The sequence below is a fragment of the Oenanthe melanoleuca genome, chromosome Z, assembly GCF_029582105.1.
Source record: "Oenanthe melanoleuca isolate GR-GAL-2019-014 chromosome Z, OMel1.0, whole genome shotgun sequence".
In the NCBI taxonomy this organism is placed as follows: domain Eukaryota; kingdom Metazoa; phylum Chordata; class Aves; order Passeriformes; family Muscicapidae; genus Oenanthe; species Oenanthe melanoleuca.
The window spans coordinates 41093204-41115893 of NC_079362.1; the positions used below are offsets into that span (position 1 = coordinate 41093204).

Consider the following 22690-nt stretch of genomic DNA (forward strand, 5'->3'; position numbering starts at 1 on the left):
CAGACTTCTTTTTAATGATGCAATATATTTCTATTTTTCTTCTAGTCCAAAGAATCTTCATCAGTGCTTAGCTGTGACATCTCTGTGGATGATAAGTACATTGTCACTGGCTCTGGAGACAAAAAGGCTACAGTCTATGAAGTTATCTACTGAAAAATATGATGGGGATATTCTTTTAGAGGTTGAACTGGGCCAAAATTGTTTGTAGAAGTAGAAAGAGTTTGAATTTTTGAAAGGAACGAAAGTGTTCAGGTTCCAGACCTTGCCATGAATCTACTCTGATTTTTTGAAATAGAAGGCAACATCCAGCAACTAAGTATTGGCTACGTGGACCAGGTGGAACACAGAGGCAAGACGGACAAATGTAGCCTAGGTTTTTGACAAAATTTTTAAAAGCCAAGTCTACTGAACAATGTTGGAGCCTTTTATTTTTTTTTCCTTTTTGTGACCTCATGCAAATTTTTCTCATTGCCTGAATATGGGGGATAAATACCTTTCTGTTCCTTGCAGTTCAAGTTGCATTCTCTCCTGTGTAGAGCAGCAGTGTCTCAGATGAACTTGTTTCCTGGTTTTGCATCTTGTGATATGTTTTTGTATTTTTGTTGAAGGTCAAACATTTGTATAAATTGTAAATATATTTAGTTTACTACAGTAAAGGCTTTAGTACCAAGAACCAGTCTTCCCTCTTGTCCCCTCCCTGCTTGCCCTGCTTATTTAAAATTAAAAACCTTTTGGGGATATAAGTACCTTTTTAGAAGCAAAAAGCAAACACTATGTATAGTTTGAAAATGGTGTCTTATTCTTTATAACTTCTTAGATTCCTTTATCATATTTCAAAGTAGTTGATTTGACATACTAGGGTATCAAGTCCAGTAGATATTGTCTTGTTCTACAGAAAACTTAAAGGCAGTTTTGTACTAATTACAGTGTAAATATAAAAATTGAACATTTCATAAAGCTGTGCAGTTTAAGTTTATTCTGATGTCCCATGTATATGTTCTTGGCAGATACAGTAATATGTGCCTGAGCGTAACTCATTTGGTCATTTCTCTGGAAGAGGAGATGACTTCCCTGTCCTTTTTCCCCCAGCTGAAAAGAATTAATGTGAAACTGCATTTTCAACTAAGTACATCAGAGCCTTTATTTGTTATATGAGGATGTCTGTGATTAGATAAGCTAGATAAGTTGCATCCTTCATGTTTTACAGAGAAGTGGTAGTTAACAACCATTTCCTTTTTAAAGTCTTGTCTATACTCAGATACTCAGGTAAATTTAACTAAATTACCAAAAGTGTGAGTTTTACAGGGGATTGCTTAAAGATGTTAAATACCTGCAGTGAAGAGAATTAACCTAAACTAAGTTAAACTCGCTTCTTAATTTCTTGTGAGAATATTGACAAAGGAATATTTTGATTTTTAACTAATCCACTCTACAAATTAATTAATTTTCCTGAGTGTCCCATGTTACACAGGCCTGTAAGCTCTATGTATTCATGTTGAGCAATCTTTGAGTCCTTTCCATTGTCACATCACTGTGTGATGTCTGTGAAGAGCCATGATAAGCAGCCAGTTACCAAAGCTATGCATCTTCAAATTTTCTTGGTGTACTCAAGAGCAATGGATGAGGAAAGAATGTGTTCATTTTATTTAACTATTATTTTTTCAGTCTAATGTGTTCTACCACTGTGTGCTAGACAGCAAACTTTGCTGTTGCATTAGTGAGAGCCATACATTTCCCACATTCTGTAATTTGGTTAAAATTTCTGTTGCTAATGGAGAGTACTGATGAACAGAAGGATATCTTTGAACAACTAATTTAGATTACACAAACTGGCAGGCAGAAGAAGAGCTGCTTTCTCATTTTGCTAGCATTTGACAATGGCCTATGTCCCTGCTCTTCCAAGGACACATAACTAGGAAGAAACAAGCTTGACTGGCAGATGTGTTGATTGGATAAGGAATTTTTCATCTGGGGGCAAATTCTATCTAAGTTTCTACTCTGAAGAGACACAGGTTTTTTCTTTTCAATTTATATGACCATTCTACTGAAACCATTTTATAGCATCTAGAACTGTAATAGCCTTAATGTATTAACATTGCATTCAGAATGTAAAATGCTACCCATTCAGGATAATATGGTTTCCTAGGCATCTAAAATTAGCATTCTATCAGTATGTATCCTTACATATCTTTGAGTTGTTAATCTGTATCTGTATGAAAATGACAGACCACTTTAGATGCTGGTTGTGTTGCTTTCAGACATAGTGGGGCAAAAAGTAGAATCATCAGATTTTTCAAAAAGTTAACTATATTTGCTACACTGAAGTACTGGGAAGTGCTATTCCATTTTTAAAAGGGAAAGTTTTAAAACAAGAGTATTTACAAGATTACTTAATTTTTACACTTTTCATATTGAAATTTCTCTGAACATCTGGCTCTGGTGATGATCATTGACTTTAGCAGCACTGGCAAATGTGCTTTAGTTAGGACCCTCTGGACTTTTGCAAAACTGCTATCATTTTGGCTTTTACTTTATAGATATCCTTTTGCTGTTCTCTGAAGTCATTATCAGAGGAACCAAGAATGCAAGTATTATTACACATCTATATGAATTTTTAAAAAAAACCCACAAGTGTAATTGGTCTGCTATGTGTTGTGACATAGTGCTTGCTAGTAAGATCACATTCTTGTCAATCAGAAGGTTCAAAATCAGTGTCAGGAAAATCATAAAATACCTTGTTTTCTTGGCACCTAGAATGCACAGTGTGTCAGAGAAGTTATGGAATCAGAAATTTATGCATGCAAATTAACTTCATCATATTTGTATCATATCATATATTTCTTGATTGTAATTAAGAAATTAATTATTTTTTTCCCCCATCATATCTACTTTAAACTTTAGGTCTAAAATTTAGTGGATGCATCTGAAAGCTTCTTGATGCATCATCCATACTTGTGGATGAGTAGTTCTCTCCACTTGTTTCAGATTTCACTTAATGTTTATAAAACATTGTGAGTTTTTTAATTTGTCAGACAGTAAAGCATATTCAACTGCAGATGTAATGTTTAATGAAAAGATAGATTTGCCGAACTCTTAGCATGTCTGTTTATGCTATTACCTAAAAGATGTAAAATTTGTGAAGCTTAAAACTTCTGTAAGTTCTTATAGCCCTGTGTAAAGTAATGGGTGGATATAATTGCTTATTGAATGAAGAAACAGACCAAACAAGATCAGCAGTAAAAGAAAAAGTATGGGAAAACCATATGGGAAAAAAAAGTGCACCAGTAACTATTGTGTAGGTAATTAACTTTTTTTGGGGGTGTCAATTTAATTACAGTCTTAAAAGATTCTTTTGGTTAGCCCCTTTTTGGGAAATCTTTGTGTGCTGGGTGGCCTTCAGTATTCAGAGATGTCTGAATGCCACTCTGGCAAATGCTAGTGCTGGATAGAAGCAGGGAATCCTTACAAAAGATACTTTGGATGTCAGTGCAAACAATAACTGATGAAGAGGAGATTTGTGGTAATACCAATTCAACTGAACAAAATCCTTTGCTGGCTTTAATATGTATATTTTATATATGTGCACTTGGCATAACTCTTTATAAATCAATTGTGCAGAAAGTCAAGATATCATTCCACACAATGTATTTGTCAGTGTGTCAGACTTTCTTTTTGATTATAATTCCAAGCAACAGTAGTTCCCCGTGTTAGTCCAAAAGCCACTGGTACCCGAGAGAAAATTTTCATCTATATTAGTTCTTTCTAACTCATTTGGCATTTCAAAGGCTTTTGTTCCTTTAAAGGAAAGTGGGAACACTAAATGAACATGATTTTCATAGACTGTTATAACAAATGTTATTTTTTTAAATAAACATCAGTGTAGAAGCTGTCATCTCATGCATAAATTCTGTCTCTGAATGATTGACCATAGTTTTTGGGTCACATTTTTGCGTTGATGATGCAACTAGAATTTCAGAAGCTTCTAAGTTACTCAAGTAGCTTCAACTCAGATTGACAAACTGATTTTTTGTTTTGGTGTTTAGTTCTTGGTAGGGTTTTTTGTTTGTTTGTAATTTTGTGGAATGACTGGCCCACTTAGGAGTCTGTGGGATTATGTAGTCTAGTTAGATTAGTCTATCATATTTTCTATTATATTGGTGCAATTTTGAGTAGATGGGGAAATTCTACCATTCTGTTAATTAAGAAAGGTGGATTTTGAAATTTTTGGGCTAGGGAGGAATACTGACTTCTGATTTCGCACTACTGATGGAGTGTTTACCCCTTAAATCTCTTCACTGGATAATCTGGATTTACTCCAACTCTGCTGTCTCCTGAAGAGTTTTGTTTTTTTCTCCTGCCGCAAGTACACAGAAATAATTTGGGAATGTAGCTCTAAGACTTCAGTCAATTCCTTCTGTCCTGCCAGACAGACATACTTCATTATGTAATGGGGAAGGTGAAGCAAGTCAGAGTTGAACCTGACAAACACCAGAATGCAAGAGAGCTCATGGCAGGAACTCCATGGACAGAATCACTTTTGTTAGAAAAGCCCTCCCATATTATCTAGTCCAACCTTTGACTGAACATCACATGTAAACTAAACCATAGCACTATGTGGTGCATTCAATCATTTCTTGAACACCTCTGGGATGGGTGACCAATGCTTGACAACTTTATCCATGAGAAAATTCCTCCTGAGGTCCAACCTGAACCTCCCCTGGCTTAGCTTGAAGCTGTGTCCTCTTGTTTTGTGGCTGAGAGGAGAGGCCAAGTGACACCCAACTTTCTACAACCTCATTTCAGAGTTGTAGAGTGATGAAGTCTCCCCTGAGCCTTTTCTCCAGGTTAAACAATCCCAGCTTCCTCAGCCACTCCTTAAAAGACTCGTGCTCCAGACCCTTCACCAGCTCCTGTGCCCTTCTTTGAACACACCTCAATGTCCTTGTCGTGAATGGCCTGAAACTGAGCACAGGATCTGAGGTGCAGCCTTTCCAGTGACAAGGACGGGGAAAATCCGGGCCCTAGTCCTGCTGACGCAAGCCAGGACACCCTTGGCCACCTTGGCACACTGCAGGACAAATGAGAACAAAACATGTAATCATCTCATCCTAAAATGAAAGGGCGTTAACTCACAGCCAGTTCTCAACATTTGCCATTACCTTTTATTTCTGTAGTTCAAGATCTACTTCCAAGCAATTGATAATCCCATTTTCAGCAACATGTTCCCAAATGTCCCATAGCAGCTTAAGTGCTTAGTGCAGTGTGGTAGATTTTTGCTAGGGAAACCAGACATGTAAGAACTGGGTGCTTGAAAAATCTGCCCAATGGGTCTATCTTACTGACATTTCTGAGAAATTTACCCAGAATTCTGCTCAGCTATATAAGAGAGTTCAAACACTCCCTAAAACATGTTCTAAATCAGCAAAAAGTGTGTTTTGAACACATTCTAAGCACATGGTGGACTTGTTTTTTTTTGTTTTTTTGGGTTTTTTTTCTAATTTGTGGTTTTTACTATTTTATGCTGATTTATTTCTTTTTTTCTTCTGATATAACTTTAAAAAGTATAAATTGAATACAATAAGAAAACACGAAGGGAAATCAGAAGAATAATAGTCTTCAGAGGGCAGAATGTTGTTGAAGATGCTGTAACTCAAAGCAAAGAACCTACTGCTTCTATGATACATTAATTCTTGAGAGAGCTGGATTTCTATTTTCCTGAGGCTAAAGTGCTGCTCAGAAAACCGAGTATCAAAAAATTTCTCAAGTGGAGACAAATGTTAGTGATCATTTTCATATCAGAGCAGGGTTTTTTTTGTGGGGTTGTGGGATTTCTTCCCCTTATTTCTTAGATTGGGGTCTCACTTTTCACTCTGAGAAGCTGAACAGCAACAGTCCGTGTCCTTTCTGACTCTATGCTCTACTACGTGTTAGTAAGAATTTAGTTGCCTGTTAATGATACATAGTATACAGGAAAATCTGATTGAATATTTTAGTGGATAGCTACCTAATTATATTGGGCAGTGTCTGCTATAATGATTTCCCTTACTAAAGCAAGCACTGAGACATAAGGTAACTGCATTATTCTATACTTACACTTTTATTGTTTATGGAATTCCTGGTTTGGCATAGTTGACTCTTCCTAGAAAAATTCTGTGGTGGCTTCTGATGTAAAACACAAAATTTTGAGATTTTTTTTTTTTTCCTGTCCTGTAATTTCACATGTGATTTTGCCCATATTTTTGTAAGGTTATGTTGATTCATAGAAGAGATGCTGCAAGGAACACTAGACCTTTCTATTGTGTACAGCTTGGCAAGGATTGCCTTTGCCAGGTTCACAGCACAAAGGTATCTCTCAAATGCTGTTTCTATCTGTTTTCTGCCAAAAATGAGTTTGAGGTGAAGATAACACATAGTCTGGAGACTAAGTAATCAAACATACTGTTATCATTATCCCTTTTGTATACTCTGTCATTAACACAGAAAATGGAGATGATAGCCTGTAACTGCAAACAATAAATGCTGTTTTTCCTTCAAGCACTGATTTTAATGGCAGTTTAAAGAAGTTAACAAGCAGAATGAAGGGGTCATAAATGAAAGTTAACCCATAGCAGTTGGAAACTGAGAAATCCTTGTTGCTTTCCTGGTAGTGAGCCTAATTTGTTTAAAATAAAATCCATCTGCTCATTTCACAGTCTTTTTCACACTTCCTTCAGCGATCCACAGTGGATTACCCTTACTTTAAAAACTGTCTGTAATCATGATAAGCTAATGACTCTTATTTTGTGGTTTGCTTTAGCACAAAATTTTGCAGACCAATGAAGATGTCCTTTATTCTTAAAAAATAGTCAGCTAATGGGGTTTTTTTGCAGTTGGACACTATTTTTTTTAAATTAGATTTCAAATAAATATACAAGCTGATGGCTTTGCAAATTCAAAGTATTTTCTAATTATTGATGAATCAGCCAAACACTGCTGTTAAGTATGTAAATGTCCTTACTGTCAGCCTGGTATTTGTTTAGCATGCCATGCATGCAGCAAAACTTCAGAGTGATTCAACTTTTATAGCCACATTAAATTCACTTACTGGAATAAGCTTCCTTTTTCATACAGAAATCAGTTTAATACCGTGCTCTTTGTGTTTCCTCCTGAATATACATTAGGTTTCTAGAGATGTTTTAATGAGTTTTACATACATAATGCTACTAATTTTTCTCTGTCTGATTGTTAATTATGTGAGATGTGTATTTCTGACAGCAGTTGAGTGACTATTCACAAATATATAATTGAATTTTTGAATGTGTACTTCAAGAAGTTTATAGACTTGTAAGATAAATGATTGATTTTCATTTGTCAAATTCAAGATTTTCAAATCCTGTTACTCTTGTATTTTTATCAGTGAATCTGTTAAAGGAAATACTTCTCAATTTTGAATGGTTTTCACAGCTTTTTTTATTTGTTTATGTAGATACTCTTCTTTGTTGAGTACAAGTTATTGACCTGTTATAATATTTATAATTCTTCCTGGTTCTTCAGTATTTTATCTAGCTGTAACTTATTAAAAACCACAAATATGAAATGGGGATATTAATGACAAGTGGTTTCAATGTGAGAGTTTCAAAATGCATGTTAGAATATTTCAACACTTCGTTCACTGTAATTTTGCATTTTTTCATTACTTAAGTAATTAAAAAAAATCCTTAGGGTTGAATTATAGTAAAATTTTATACATCTCAGTACTAATTTTGTCTCCCAGTGGACAGCAATAATATTTGATGGGATTGTTTTTACTCTACCTAATTTATTCTTGGGCAGGGGGGAAGGGGAAAAATATTAACCTTACAAATTTTGCTAATTATAATGATTTCATTGCTATTGTTAATTGTTTTCAGTAACCTCCATGCCTTCAGATATTTGTTCTTCTATATTTTGAAGAAAACATACAGATATACAGGGTTCTATAATAGAATGTGTTTACAGTATTTATCCCCTGGGTTAGCTATAACAGTAAGGGGAAGTACAGTGACAGATACCACTTGCAATAGTTGCTAGTGCTACGTGCCTTTGAATAATTTTCTTCAGTTATTAAATTTTTTTGTGATCTTGGATGAGGTGAGCAGCTTTAAATCAGTTTCATTTCTATCAAAGTGGATATGCTAATACATTCTTAGAGCTTTACTAATCTAACTAATTTTAAATCTGCAAGGTAAATGGTAGCATGGATGGTTTTGAACTGATTTGACTGTTCAGGTTAATTTCTTAAGTTTCAAAATCTGCTATAGAGGGAAAAATTGGCAGTTATATTTGTGGGGGTTTATTGCTTTCATTTTGTACTATATATCAGTGGGACTTTCTTACCACAGTAGGTGTGCTCACAGTTTTAATGTTCCCATAGTTTGTTCTGTCTGTTTCATTTGAATTTAGCTTACAAATTAATCCCTTTCCATAGGTGTCTGGCTTGTACCTTAACAAGTATGAAAATAATAATCAAGATATTGCTGTTTGACAGAGACACTGAATATTTCTCTGTTTCTGGTGTGGATGTCGTTTAGCAGGGCTTGTCTAGTTAAAAGGCAGTTAAAATAGTAATCACACATGATCTGTGTCTAACTGTCATTCATAGAAAAAGTGCAACAAAGTGATATGTGGTGATAACAATTCGGAAGGAAAAGAATATGAAATTCAGATAGCAGCTTGAACGATTTACTGTTAGCATGGGGCCCAATAACACTACAAAGCTATAAACTCTGTCTTTCTAGATTGCCCAGTTAGGTGGCAGAGATGCAATTTGTCTTTTCTGAAGCCGCCTGCTGCTAGCTAGCTCCATCTCCTGTCACAGCCTATTAGCTCCCCAAGAAAATTGGTGGGAAATTGCCTGCAGATTGTAGGAAATTGCATCTCCAGGCCCTGGAAAAAATGTAGGATAGCACAACACTGATCCTCCCAGAGCAGCTATTAATACAGCAAAAGCTGACCTTTGGCATGGTGTGAAACGACTTTGCTGAATAAAGACTGTATTATGTGTGGTTGAAGGAGGGAAGGAATTATTATCCTGGCTATGCTTGGAGTCAGCCTGTTCCAGGAAGCTTAAGCATTAGCAGTAGGTTTTGCTGCCCCTCAGCTCATCCCCATTGGAAGGTGGGAGAGGATGTGTTGAAGCCTTATACAGAAATTTCATTGTACAGGTGGGCAAAACCCATTATGTATTTAAATTATGTTAGTGCATATAAAATTCAAAGTTTAGTGACAAAGCTGAAAAGTAATTTATGAAGATAATTGCAAAAAAATTAATAGGTTCTTCTCAGTCAAGTCTTCGTCAGACAAGGAACAACTTTTTGGCTATTTCGTTCTATTTGTATATAGGTATTATACATTTGATTTTGAAGCAGTTACAGTAAAAAGGAATTTTTTCTGTAACTGTGAACTGCAAAAAGTCATGGGATGCACATTACTTATCACAGATTTTAGCATTAAAACTTCCTTGCTGCTAGGAGTCTTGCTTCTGTCATGTTTAAACCAATTCCCATGTGTTCATTATGGTGTGATGTACAATGAGTTTCATCCTCTGTCATTTCTACTACAGCTACCTTTCTAATTTTGTACTTTACGTCAGTTTTATAGGGTCTTTCAATAAAAGACTTTCCTGTGAATTTTGAGAGAGAGGGTATGTAGAGTTAGTTTGCAATATAAAAATAAATGCCAGCATTTTCTTTCAGCTTGCAGTTGTACTTAGTTGATTCAAAGCCTCCTGAGGAAGATGTGGTTGTGAATCAGAATGGTGTATTGATCAGAAGCAAGTATAGGAGGGCAGCAGCAGCAGGGGAAAAGTCATTTTGCATTCAAGAGCATTGCTGTTTTCAAACTCAGATGAGATTTCTTGGTAACTGGCAGCTGCCCAGGGATCTAAGTGAATCCAGTAAGTTCATTTCCTGTTGTATTAGTGTCCACTGTTGTAAATGAGCTAACAGGACTTATGAACACTCACACCACTGATTAGAGAAAATTAGTGGCCTGCCTTATGGAGCTGAGGCAGAGGCAGCTGGACAAAAAAGGTATTGCGGGTAGTTCAAAGCACAGCTGAAGGGGATCAAGAGAAGTTCATCTTGTGGGGCTCTGGACCACTGTTTTGAATCGTGTTCATTAATGCACACATGTCAGTCTGAAATGCTAATACATTGAGGCATTGTTTTTCTAAATTAGATACAGCACCTTTTATGGAAGTTCCACAGTTTAGTGCTGTGTGTCTTTTCTTGTAAAACACTAATACAGGAACAGAAGAGCTGTGGTGCTTGAGCCTTTATTCTGTATTTACAATAGCTGTTCATCTTCCAAAGTATTACATATTAATTGCATACTCAAAATAAACCTTGCCATTTAGTAACAAACTGGTTTTTTTGTATAGTTCAATACATATATTGGATGACCAAAGAAAATTTAGAAGACACAGAAAATCTTCCCTATTTAAAGGATACAGAAAATCTGCCCTTGCTAATCACTGAATTTGCCTTCTCTTGTAACAAACAGACAAATTAAATTAGGTGATATAGTGTTCAGAATTTCATTTCTTCTGGCTGATGGCACTATGCACACTGCGTACTCTGGAGGCCAAGCCTATTATTCTACACAGAGTAGGGAGGTAACAAATCATTCTGTATGAAAAGCAGGAGCTTTCTTTTCATAAATTCAAAGCTGCCAGCTCATGCTTTCTTATGGAAAGAACCAAAATTCAGACTGGGCTGAGGAATTTGGAGTGCACCAAAAGCTGCTCTGGACTGTTGGTTGGTTTCAAAGAGGATTGGCAGGGGGGAAAAACATCTCCTGACAAACCAGTTCTTGGCCAGCTCTTAATGACTGGAAAAGATGTGCAAACCATAAATAGCACCTTTTACCCTGTAACAGTTGATGAGGTCCGGCAAAAGACAGCACACTAAACTGTGCTTGCTTCCTTCTTCTGTAGTTCCAAGAGAGTTTGTTGTCAATCTAAGTTCTGGTCAATCCAACATTGGTCAGACCTCATTATTCATAATGCCTAAATGCAGTCAATAATAACACACCAGAAAAACAAAATCCAAGTTCCTTAATCAGCCTGATTTTTTTTTTTTTTTTAATTAAGCTTTCCTGGGTAATGCTTTTCACATGCCACACTAGAAAATTTCCAATAGTTTAAGTGTGGAACCATGAAATGGTTCTAATTTACTGCGGTATGCTGGTGAACATTAATTCCTTTTGCTAATGTCGCTTTTGCTACCCCCAGCAAAAATTTTGCATATTTTTTTTTCAGCTATTCATTGTACCCAGAATCATATTCATGGTCATTCATTGAAACAATTCAAAACATTTTTCAAGTTCTTCATCAATGGCATTTACTGGGTGTTTAATTTTTATGAAAAAATTGTATCTGAGTCTTATTGAACTCTATGATAATATCCTTTCTCCTGACCATACCTTTCTGAAACTCTACCTGAGAGTAAACTGAGTCCCCACCATTTTTACTTAATAATCTGACACTCTGAAAAAAAAATCCAAAATTATTTGGTCCATTTAGCAAAAAAGCTTTGATTTCTATGAACTCTCCCAACATTTTTGTTTATATTCTATGAAAGATACATCTTTCTGCTATAAAAAGGCAGTAAGAAAGCATATAGCATAACTACAGCCCTTCTAAAGGCTTTTCATGCTGGGATGGTGCAGGGCTAGGTTGAAATAGGGTGGAGGGAATGAAGAGCAAACCCTCCCTTTTGAACCAGCTGGTCCATAAGTTGGGAGAGACCAATGGCCTCCAAGATAGGGCTAGCAAAAGTTTGGAGGAGCAGAGGTCCCATGTTCTGGTGGACTCCTAGTAAAGTTGGGCACAGGGAAATGTAAACAACAAGTGTACACGGTGCTAGCTGTAGTTTGGTCTCAATCTTGCTTAGGCTGCCCCAGTGCTGCTGGGGATAGGGCAAGGAGCTGGGAGATGGGGAGCTGGAGGAGAGGGACCAATGTTTGAGTCCTGCTGGGAGAAGGGTTGCTGGGAGAAATTCAGGGGAGGAGAGTGTCAGGAGTGGGAAATTGGGATCAAAAGACTGCATAAGTCTCTTGTGGATAAGCCCCAAAATTTCTAAATAAATAATTTACAGCCATGTCACCAAGTATTTTTGAGGGTCTGGGCTTCTCCAAAATGGTCCAGGGACAAATGAAGAAAAAAAAAACAGGAGTGAATGGGTTTGTAGGGTGACACCAAATCTTTGGCTGGTCATGGCTGCTTCCAGCTGGGGGGGTCTGCTGATTTAATAGTGAACTTGTCACCTCCCTGCAGCAAGCTGCTCTGCAGTGGATTCAAAGCACCTGAGAGGAATGAATTGCTCATCCTGGCTCTGCTGCCTTCCTCCAGCCAGGGCTTTTTTACTGGAAAAGAAGGTAACTGTGGATTGGCTTGGGAAAGAACATTGCTTTTCTGCCAGTAGGGAAGACTTTTCTATTTACAGAAGAAATTGAGATACGTTAGAAATGGTACACTTGAGCAGCAATGGAGATGCAACATCAAAAAGGTAAGCCAGACTCTTTATTGATTGAAGATACTCAGGTGGAATATTACATATGTGTTGAACCAAATACAGCAAGGCCGGAAAACACTGTTGGTTGTTCTGAGTTTTTTCTTAAAACCCTCAGGAAAGAAAGCAAATATTTATCTGTGCATTTGATAAGTTCCTGAGAAACGGTGTCATCCAACCAGGCAACGTCTACCAACCAGCTTAATGTGCTTTTGGCAGAGATTTCAGCATTCCTGTTTGCAACAGTTTACTTGCAATTGTTCTAATGAAGACAAACTGTATCTAAGTACCATGAGAGGTCCTCTCTGATCCCAGGAAAACTTCTTACTTGTAAGGAATTTCACCTTCCTGTTCAGGAACACAATATCCAGAAAAGCTTAAAAACACCCAGTGTAAGTATGTAGATTATTAACTCTTGGTCAGTCAAACTGGAGACTTTGAAACCTAGATATAGAGCAAGGAAAAGATGAGGTATTTGCCCAGATGAAGGCTCTGCCTATTTTAGCACAACATAACTATAGTATGACATTACAAGCTCCTCTTTTGGAGTAATACAGGCCCATGTCTCAAAATGCTGAACATTGTATGGCATTTACCTCCCAAAAAAAAAAAAATCCTTTGATAATCTTACTGAAAATTCTTTACTCTATAATTTTTTTTTTTAAATCTAGCAAATAATACAGAAAATTGCAGGTTCAAAATCATTTTTAGCTTTTCTAGGTCGGCTACCATAGAAATCCTTGGAAGTAGGTTTTATATTTATGTGAGTTGTTATGTTCATGTATAGTGACAGAATAATGTTCTGCCATGTTTCTTTGAAATGTTCCACAATATGTACTAAAGCAGTGTCTTCCCCACTACATTGATTTTAAAAGTCAAAGACTTATAATAGCAATTTCCCATGCTTTCATCCAAAGCCTGAAAATATGCCTCAAGCAAGGCGTTCAATCAAAAGGAAAACATTGCCAGCTATTTGACTGTCTGTCCAGCTCCTTGGGAGGTAGCTTGCTGCTACGCCAATGTGAAGAAATTCATATTACGAAAGAAAAATGAAAGAAAACAGAAATTAAACAATAAGAGCAGCTTCAGCTCTGAGCAATTGTCTGAGTATCCCACAGCAATCAACTTTTCCCTTCTAGAAGAACAGTTTTAATTTGATCTTACTTTCACTGATTTATTTTCTGCTTCAGTTTTGAACTTTCACAAATTTATTTTCTACTTCAGTTTTGAGCTTTTTAAAGGAAGCACTTTCTTTTTCCAGTGTCTCTAATTGGAGATTTGAAGGATCTCTCTAACATCTGTAACTCTTCTATTCTTTTTTCCTCCTTGGTGTTTGTTTGTCTTGGAGTTGCACATAAGCAAACTATCCAGTCCTTAGGAATCCGTGTGGTGTGTCGTTGGGCTCCTGGACTATTCTGCATGAATGGGTAAATTAGGACTAACCTCTTTAGATGAAACTAGTTAAAAATGGTTTTATATCTCAATCTGCTGGATGTTGGCAGCTTAGGAGGCCACAGTGGGTAGTATCTGGTTGTACTGGCAGAAGGAGCTTTTTTGTCATTTCTGCTAGCTTTGCAGTGAATGTCATTTTGTGCAATCAATATGTGCTTGATTTCCTGCTGCGGATAGAGGGGGGTAGTCTCATAACTACCAGTTCAGGCATCCAGCGGGAAATTTATTGGGAAAAAAAAAACCACAACAAAACCACCACAACCAAACCAAATAGCTGACTGGAAAAAAGCCTTTCTCTTTAAACCTACTTGCTCCACCAAGGGGAGGATGATACATTCACAGCCACTGTAGGTCTTCTCTATTATACATCTATGCCAGTCTTTGCTAAAATCTAGTTAATTTTCAGCCAATTCTCTTGTATTTGTCCCATAAAACTACCTCATTAATTTTGTGTAGGCCCCTATCTCCATACATTTTTCTTGCTCACTAGTGTCTATTCATTGCTTCAATAAACAGCAGCATAAGGATTATGTTTCCTCCTTGTTTTATCTTAAAGGCTTCTTACCTCCTGCCAGCTCCTTTTTCAAAGCTGAGTTGCTTAAGACTTGTCCAGTTGAATTTTTCTTAACTCTGAGTCCAGAGATACTAAATGTTTTCTGAACAACATATTTCAGTGTGTAGATATTCCCATTATGGCTTCTCTGTTTTTTGGGGAGGATTTTTTGCTTGGGTATTTTGGGGATTTTTTTGTAATGCTGTTGGAATAAGGACTGCTGTCTCTTTTTCATTTGCTGTGCAGGCCAGGGAGATGTGCCTTGTCCTGTCTGACAGAAACAGTTTGATGGGAAAAATGATTTGTGGACCCTTCTTTCTCCTGGGTAGGGGTGAAAAAATGGTATTTTTAACTCCTCCATGGTTATGACTCAGTCTTTAGTGGGCTGTAAAATCATGCAATGTTTTTTTCCCCTTTCGTTATATGCATAAGGAATTTTTATCTTAAAAATGCCATTGTGGTTTCCATCCATGAGAACTGTTAAAACTCTTCTGTTTGTAAATCACTCTCTCCTATGCAGCAGCTGAGATGACTTAACCTTAACTTCAAACACAGCACTTGCATTCAGCATTGAGTTTATAGAGAAGGACTTATTCTCGGGTGAACTGCAAACACACTAGAAAGCTCTTATTGTGCTCTAGTTGTCCTAAAAGGTCTTTGTATAACTTCAGCAGTGACAGGAACATTGAAATTAACTTGGAACACTGGAATGTGCTTGGCTAGTGATAATAATGCAAAGTGTGGATTCAAAAGGATAGCAGTCTTTTCATGGTCATCTTCCTCTGGGCATGATTAATGGAGAAGACCTGGGAGTACTGAGCACTCCTCTTGGTGCTGCCAGATATGCACATGTCCAAGATGCAGTATGATGGACCAGAGGAGATCCTCAGAGAGCTTCTTTTCTACTCCTTATTCAACTATTTGTAGCTTCTGCTATTGTAAAATCCATAGTGTTCTTGTCCAATTAGGCACTACATACTCTAGGATGGCGTTGAGAGGTACAGATTATGTTTGCTACCTGTCAAGCGTAAGTTAAAGCTCCTGTGAGGTAGAAACACTTTTTCCAGTGTAATAAGCATAGAACAAAAACTATATGAGGATATTAATGGTAATGTAAAATGTGGCCTACCAGAATAAAACACAGTGAATAATGTGGCTTGCAGAAACAGGTAAAAAAATTGCTCCAAGAGATTCAAGGTTCATTGTAGTTCAAACAAAAATCAGGGGCGATCTGTTCTGTGTTCTCAAGACATAGTAAATACATTCTTCTTGCTACTGCTTACCTTTTGCTGGGTCAGGTATTTTAATACACTACGGGATTCCCTCTTTGGGAAAAACTCCAAGTCTCAACTTCCTGTCTTTCAAACAGGATTTCCTTTTGCTATCATTAAAAATTTTAATTTATGTGTGTTTGAAACTTCAATCTTTGTTTAAGAAAATGGTTGTAAAATTCTTGGGTGTAGCAGCTGGCAAATTCATCTCCAAGCTCCAGGGCAGAAAGTTTACAAGTTTTTAGAGAGATGAGCCTGACCTGGGTATCAGTTGTATATAATTTTGTTGTGCTTTGTGAAGAGCAGGTACATTGTGCTGAATGGAGAACTGGGCTAATTCAGTAGCTGTTAAACACTTTTCTTCTAATTCAGGATTTCTGATGTGCTGTCCATATACTTTTATTTCTTGGTTTCTGCTTTGTTGTTTGCTAATCCCAATGTAACAAACATATCTTGTCTGCTTCTCCTTTAGGGTGAATGGGCACATCCACCTACCTGGAGGAGAATGGAGAAAGAGTGATAAATTCTAAGAAGTTATTCTGATCTAGGCATATTATTCACTCCTAGGAGCTCCTTAATAACATAGATCTTATAGGCAGGTACTAATTCTATGTGTGTGCCTCTGTGTGTGTGTGTGTGTGCGTGCAAAATACTAATTTTAGACGCTAATGGCCTGATACACTGACTTGGGTGTCTGTAGATTCTACTTGCTGGGTATGTGTTGTGACATCATGAAAGGAAAGAGCAATAAAGCTGTCTGAAGGAAAGGAAGCTACCAAATGAGGCTTTCCTTGTTTGTCATTTGTCATGATGATTACCATTCAATTACACAATTTTGGAGCAGGTACCAGCAGGCTTTCAAAAGAGCCATGGAGCCTAAGACAGATTACTGCTGTGCCAAATATGATGTTGCTAGTCATATACGTGGGACTGGAGGAAGAAAAATACTCAGCAATCTGCCGTAACTTAATCCAGATGGTCAAGTTTATGTTTTCTTTAAAATGCAAACTGTCTCCAGTGAATTCATTAGAACCATATTGTAGCTTTCTTTTCTAGTATAATTTTAGCAACTAGGTTTGAAAAGCCTTTGTCTGCCAAACTAATCTCAAGTCCCTGATTATTTTATTTTGATTATTTTATTTTAAACTATTCAACTAATCTTTTTCTCCCCCCCTTCTTTTTCTTGTCCAGTTTTTCTTTCCCCTTTCTATTTTTTAAAAGTACACCAGTGTACAGCACTGAATTATTGGCTTAGGGTATCTAGAGATAGCTAATACATTGTGTTTTGTCTGGGATTAATCTAGATGTTTGAATAATATGTAGTGGTAACTGTAATGTATTCAGCCAACGTTGCTGCCTTGTTCCTACCATGGATCAGTTTATTAAATAAGAAACATTAGTCCTAAATAACATAGTTATCTTTACCTATGTTTCCAAACTGTTTATTCCTAGACCTTTTTTGTTATTTTGGATTTCCTTCTTAACTTATTTCAAAGATTTGCCAAAATTACCCAAAATTTGGGACAGAGGTTCTTATTTAATTCTTTAATCAAAGTAGGCTGCAGCTGAAGTAATTCTGAGAAACTAAATAAAATGTTTTTATGTGAATTGATTCTGATAGAATTAAATCTTTAAAGACACTCTAATAGCTACTTTTAGTGGAGGAAAAAAATGCCATCTGAATTAAAGACCCCAAGAAAATATTAAACTACTAGCACTGATGCATGACTATACCTGGGTTTTTTTATCATATGTATTAGGTGATTATTAAGTGATGCATTTTCTAAAATGCCTCCATCCCTTCAGTGAACTTGAACTTTAATATTCAGAGACTAGTGTTTGCACATGAGTCAGTGAGATGCAATCAACCATAGTAATGTTTGGACAGTGTTTGTTGTACCTGGAACAATGCACTTACTTATTTTGCTGACATGCTGCTTTCGGTAGTGAGGTAGTGTCCAGTAAGAATCAGCATTTCATTAGGCTCCACTCTTTGAAACAAGCAAACCAAAAAGGCATCTTGTGCTAAAGACAGGATCTGCTTCAGAGTAAATTAAGCAAACTGGCAGAACGGTGGAGTAGAAGACCAGGTTAAGCACTGTAAAGATTTTTTTTTTTTAATTGGAAAACAAAAGAAATAAACAGAAGGGGTAACCATTTTTTATAACAGGAGAGAAACAAGCACTGATGCTTGCAAGGTGTGTTTTTATTTGTGAAGTAGCAAAACATTCAAGGAAACATGCCAGTGCTGCTGAGACACCATACAAAGAGAGTATTGCACAAGGGGTTGTGTAATGATACTCATATCCAGTCTGGCAAATTTTATCTTGTGTGAGAATGCACCAAGAGTTAGAGGCTGGAATCAATCAACACTTAAAATTTCACTGCCCAGAAAATTGTCACCTGTTCCAAAATCTTTCTATTTCAGGTATCATGAGATAGAAAGCTCTGAGATGCTGCTATGAGCTCTAGGACCACAAGACAGACACCTGGTACAGGTTACTGGAATCATTACAGTAAAACACATTCCAAGAAGCATGTGGGATTCAGACTTCAGACTCACAATGGAAAGATGGAGGGGTTTTTTGTAAGCTTTTGAAAACACAGACGTTCAAACTTGCAGAAAAGCTGTCATTGACTGCAGTAAATCTGGAATTTTATCACATTTTTCTATGCCATCTTTCTAAAAGCCAGGTCTGCCAGACAAAACAGCTGTATCTCTTTTATTTTCAATACTTCTTCAGGGGTCTGTTGAACACCTACTGGAAATACTCATAATTGCATTTCAGAGCTGTGTAAAAACACATGAGAAACTTTCTTTTTTTGTTGGATTTCTTTTTGTTTGTTTGTTTGTTTGTCAGAAAAGGTAATGCTGTGTTTGTGACGATGAATTACCTGAGGTGGTTTAAGTCTGTCGGAGCTCTTGTCACGTCACCCACCTAAACTCAATAGCTTATTTTGCTGGGGATGCCAGTATTTCCCAAGTCTCCTGGGAAACCTGAATCACAAAACAAGCTTTATTTCCCTCTAGCACTACTTTTAGTTTTAACAAATCATGACTTAAGTGCAGTTTTGGACACAGTTTCCAAAAACTGGTACGCCTTTTGGTGAAGGATTTTTTCTGAGAAAGCCCAAGGAGTCTACATCTAGGAAAGCTGCTGGTTTAGGGACTGTCACCAAAAAAGAAGCTGAATAAATACTAGGTTTAGTGCATGCCAGGATACAGCCCTAGGCAGCATGAGTACTTTTCCTCAGTTAATGATCTTCAGTTTTCTGCAATTCTGTTGTGAAACAACAGTGTAACAAAGACCACGACAGCACAGCTAGTGCTTTTAACTTACAACTGCATGCCATACAACTTCATCCTTCTGCTTTTTTTCTCTTCTGCCAAGAAAAAATAAAACCTGAATAACCAGCATTACTCCTTTACTACCAGTTCACTTGCCTAGCAATTTTATTCTACAAACAGATGATTCAGTATGTGAAAGAGGGCTGGTATGGACCTCTGTGTGAGGTTCTTGGAAGGGTAATCTCATTCCAAAAATCTAGGTGGCTGGAATTCCCTCCCCCTCCCCTTTAATACAAATCCTTAAGTGTTAAGTCAGGCAGAAAATTAGTCTAGTCCACATTTATTTTACTGAATGGCAGTCAACTCCCGCCTAATCTTTCAACATATATTTGTTCAATGGATCAACAGATTGTGTAAGCAGCATGACGGATGGGTTTAGAAATGTGTCTGCTTATGTTTGGTTTGTACTGAACCACTGACCATTTTGTGTGTGAATTCATCATAAATTACATCTCCAGGTTACCCAGTACAAGTGAGGAGGGGAAACCCTTGTACTCACTGCGTTGAAAGGCATCTTACACAGCTGTCAGCCTCCAGAATGGAAGAAGCTGAATAACATCAGTACAACTTTAGCTCTGTTTTTCCAAAGCTGAAAGGGTATGGCTCTGCTTTCACAAGATTTTGCTAATTGCAACTCTGCTGCTCTTTTAAGATAAAGTAAGGCAAAAAGCAAGAACTGTTATTGTGAAATAAATGTGTGATAACTGGGGAACAAGGATGTGATAGAGATTGGGTGTTACTTTAGGTGCATTTGGCAAAACCAAGGCTAAGTAACTCCAGAAATATATAAGCTTTTTAAATAACGAAATATTTAAATATGTAACAGTTCCATTGGTACAACAAATGTAGAAATTACCTGATGGGTTGTAGTTAGTAATATGTTAAAGCCAGCTAGGAGGGTGCCACTCCAAGCATCAACGGGAGTGTTGACTATATAAATATTTCAATTAATTCTTCCTTATCTGAATTTTTTTTTTAATATACTTGTTATGTGACTACTGCTAAAATGGGAGATGAAGGAACAGGAGGAAGTTCCAGGATCTAGAAACTGCTCTTCTGCAAATAGGAAGAGCTTCCCTGAAAACAGCCAAGGAGTAGGGGACATGGAAATTACCAGAGTCCTGCTGAGCACCCCTTCCCAGAGGCCAGAAACTCAAAATACAGCATCTTTCACTTTTGTTGATTGCATTGGCTTTAAGCCACTGCCTACCCAGAGAGCATAGGCATGCGGCACAAAGCTTCCTTACCCATATGCATCCCTTCACAGGGTTGGGTATGGGCTTAAAAATGGAGAAAATGTGAATAAAGGGTTACCTCTATGGTTGCTACCCATCCTCATTTCCATCTAAAAGTTATAGCTTTGAAAATAATTTTGAACATGAAACAGGCTTGCTTTATCCTATCTATGTTGTGAGTCCCTGCAGTGTCCCCCAAGCTTTGGTTCAAAAGGTTTGAGCTAGAACTGAATGGCTTTGGAAAGGACAGACAATGGGAAGACAGCCAAAGAAGAAAGACACAGAAGAAAGAAAAGGAAAGGCAGAGGACTAGGTTTCTTTATGCAGGCAGTGGGGAGAAACGGAAGAAGAGTGATGTTGGCCACTTCGCTCTTTTAGACGGTTATGTTCTCATGAAGGCAAGTTTTCATTCACGTGGGGTTTTGGTGGGATCTGTGTTATTCTCTTTTTTTAGTCTCTTGTGCATTGAAACTTTTTAGTCTCTTGGGCACTGAAACTTTTTAGTCTGTTGTGCACTGAGAATTTTTAGGATTGGTAGGAAATGATTGAATTGTTGTTTGAAATGCTAGACTTCAATGGAAAGCATGCACGGAATGTTTTTTTATAAGCAAGCACAGGGTAAAAGCTATTTTTTGCAAACAAAGTGCACATAATTATGTTTTAATTATGTTTTAATTTGTTTTTTTAAATTTTGTGGTGAAGAGTAAATTTATAATTTCTCTATGGAATAACATTTCCAACTTTCAGTTCAACAGAAAAATAATTTCTTTCCGATCATCTCTAATAAGATCTGAAGAACCTGATAAGTAAAGAAAACCGAGGAGGAAAGCAGCATTGACATTATGAAGAAAAAGCTAGGAATGAAAAATTGAGCATATCTGTAGAACAAGATTTAGGGCACAGAAACGAAAATGAAGCTTGTAACTGAGTGAATAGCATGAATGGTACCCTGTGAGCTTGAAACTACTTTTTCTTAACCATTATCCTCTAAGAAAAAAAAAAAATCTAACATCTATTCAGTACAGTAATCCCTGGAGTATCATTTTAGTAATTTTACTTACTGTATTTCTTTTATATAGGTCATAATAATGACTGAAATTTCCCTACGCTCTTCTGTCTTGCTAAGATGTAGGCAGCTTTAGAAACTGCTTCTAGAATACAGTGTTTTCCAAATACCGGCTCAGGGAATAAGATGGCTGTGAATGCCCGTGTTTGCTGAAATAAATAATCCTATACTGTTCTAGTGAATACTTTTGTTGTTTTTTCCATTCCCTTTTAAAAAAAAATAAAGTTGAGGGGGATGGTTTGAGTACCCTCTTATGTACCATTAAAGGTTTAGAATACCACATTCTTGCTTTTATCTTTTGTTTATGTTCAGCTCTTCCTCTAAACAACACAGAGTTCCTTTCTTAACCAAAAACTATGGTATTATTGCCAGTTTCTTCATTTTGAAAAAACGAAATTACATTATTAAATCAAAACAAAAAGCCCTTCACCCAGGAACAAATGCATAAACTTACCAATGCATAGATAGAAATATCAAGAGTTGTCTTTATTACTTTTTTACAGCTACTGCTTAATATAATACATTGAATACCCTGTCTATGAATATAAGTGTTATTTAGTGAATGATTCCACTTCATCCATACTTTTGCGTGTATATACACTAAATATCAAGGCTGTGACAGAACTGGACATTAAAATTCACAATTTTCTCTCAGCATGCATTATTTGTCAGGCCAGCAAACTGAAAACTGTAGTACAATTAATATATTAATCATTTGAAAAGTAGTTCCTTTAGAAGTGTGTATTATTTCTACATCCCTAACTAGATAATTTATTTGTTGTTGTAATGATTAATTACAGAAATTCAGTTAGACTCTCTGCTGCCTCACTACCAGTAAAAAGGAGGTTGCTGTTTGTAACTAAGGTTAATTGAAAATCTGATTTATTTTTAAGAATTATGTCATCTTTTCCAAAGAAAATCTTATTTTTGTTGCTGAAAATATAATTCCTTCTGTTCTCAGATGCTGCAGTCTTCTGTGTCCTCAGGTTCCTCTTTTTCCTGGAACTCAAAATTCCAGACTGGGTTTCATTGTGGAGATGCTGCAGGGAATACAAACACTTTAAATAAAAATAGTGCAACACAAGAGAATATGGGCTAAATGGGCAGATTTATCTACAAGAAGAATATGGACATGAAATCATCAGACTAGAAGCCCCACGTAATATGATTACGAAACGTATTTTTGAAACTTTTTTTTTGTCCCTTGGAAGTTTACCTCCAACTTGCCCCTTTC

The 22690-nt window shown here is 36.7% G+C and overlaps 1 protein-coding gene and 1 long non-coding RNA gene across 3 annotated transcripts in view; one reads left to right on the plus strand and one right to left on the minus strand.

The window, feature by feature from the left end:
* LOC130265164 (transducin-like enhancer protein 1) overlaps positions 1–10434 on the plus strand; it is an 80310-nt gene extending 69876 nt beyond the window's left edge. For both annotated transcript variants that reach the window (XM_056514033.1, XM_056514034.1), the window contains exon 20: positions 46–10434. In XM_056514033.1, the coding sequence (XP_056370008.1) occupies positions 46–153 (108 nt within the window). In that variant the 3' untranslated portion in view covers positions 154–10434. The remainder of the gene's footprint in view (positions 1–45) is intronic.
* A 10658-nt stretch (positions 10435–21092) lies between these two features.
* Positions 21093–22690, minus strand: part of LOC130265242 (uncharacterized) — a 29530-nt gene continuing 27932 nt past the window's right edge. The window contains exon 3 of the long non-coding RNA XR_008842573.1: positions 21093–22496. This is a non-coding gene — a long non-coding RNA (uncharacterized LOC130265242). The remainder of the gene's footprint in view (positions 22497–22690) is intronic.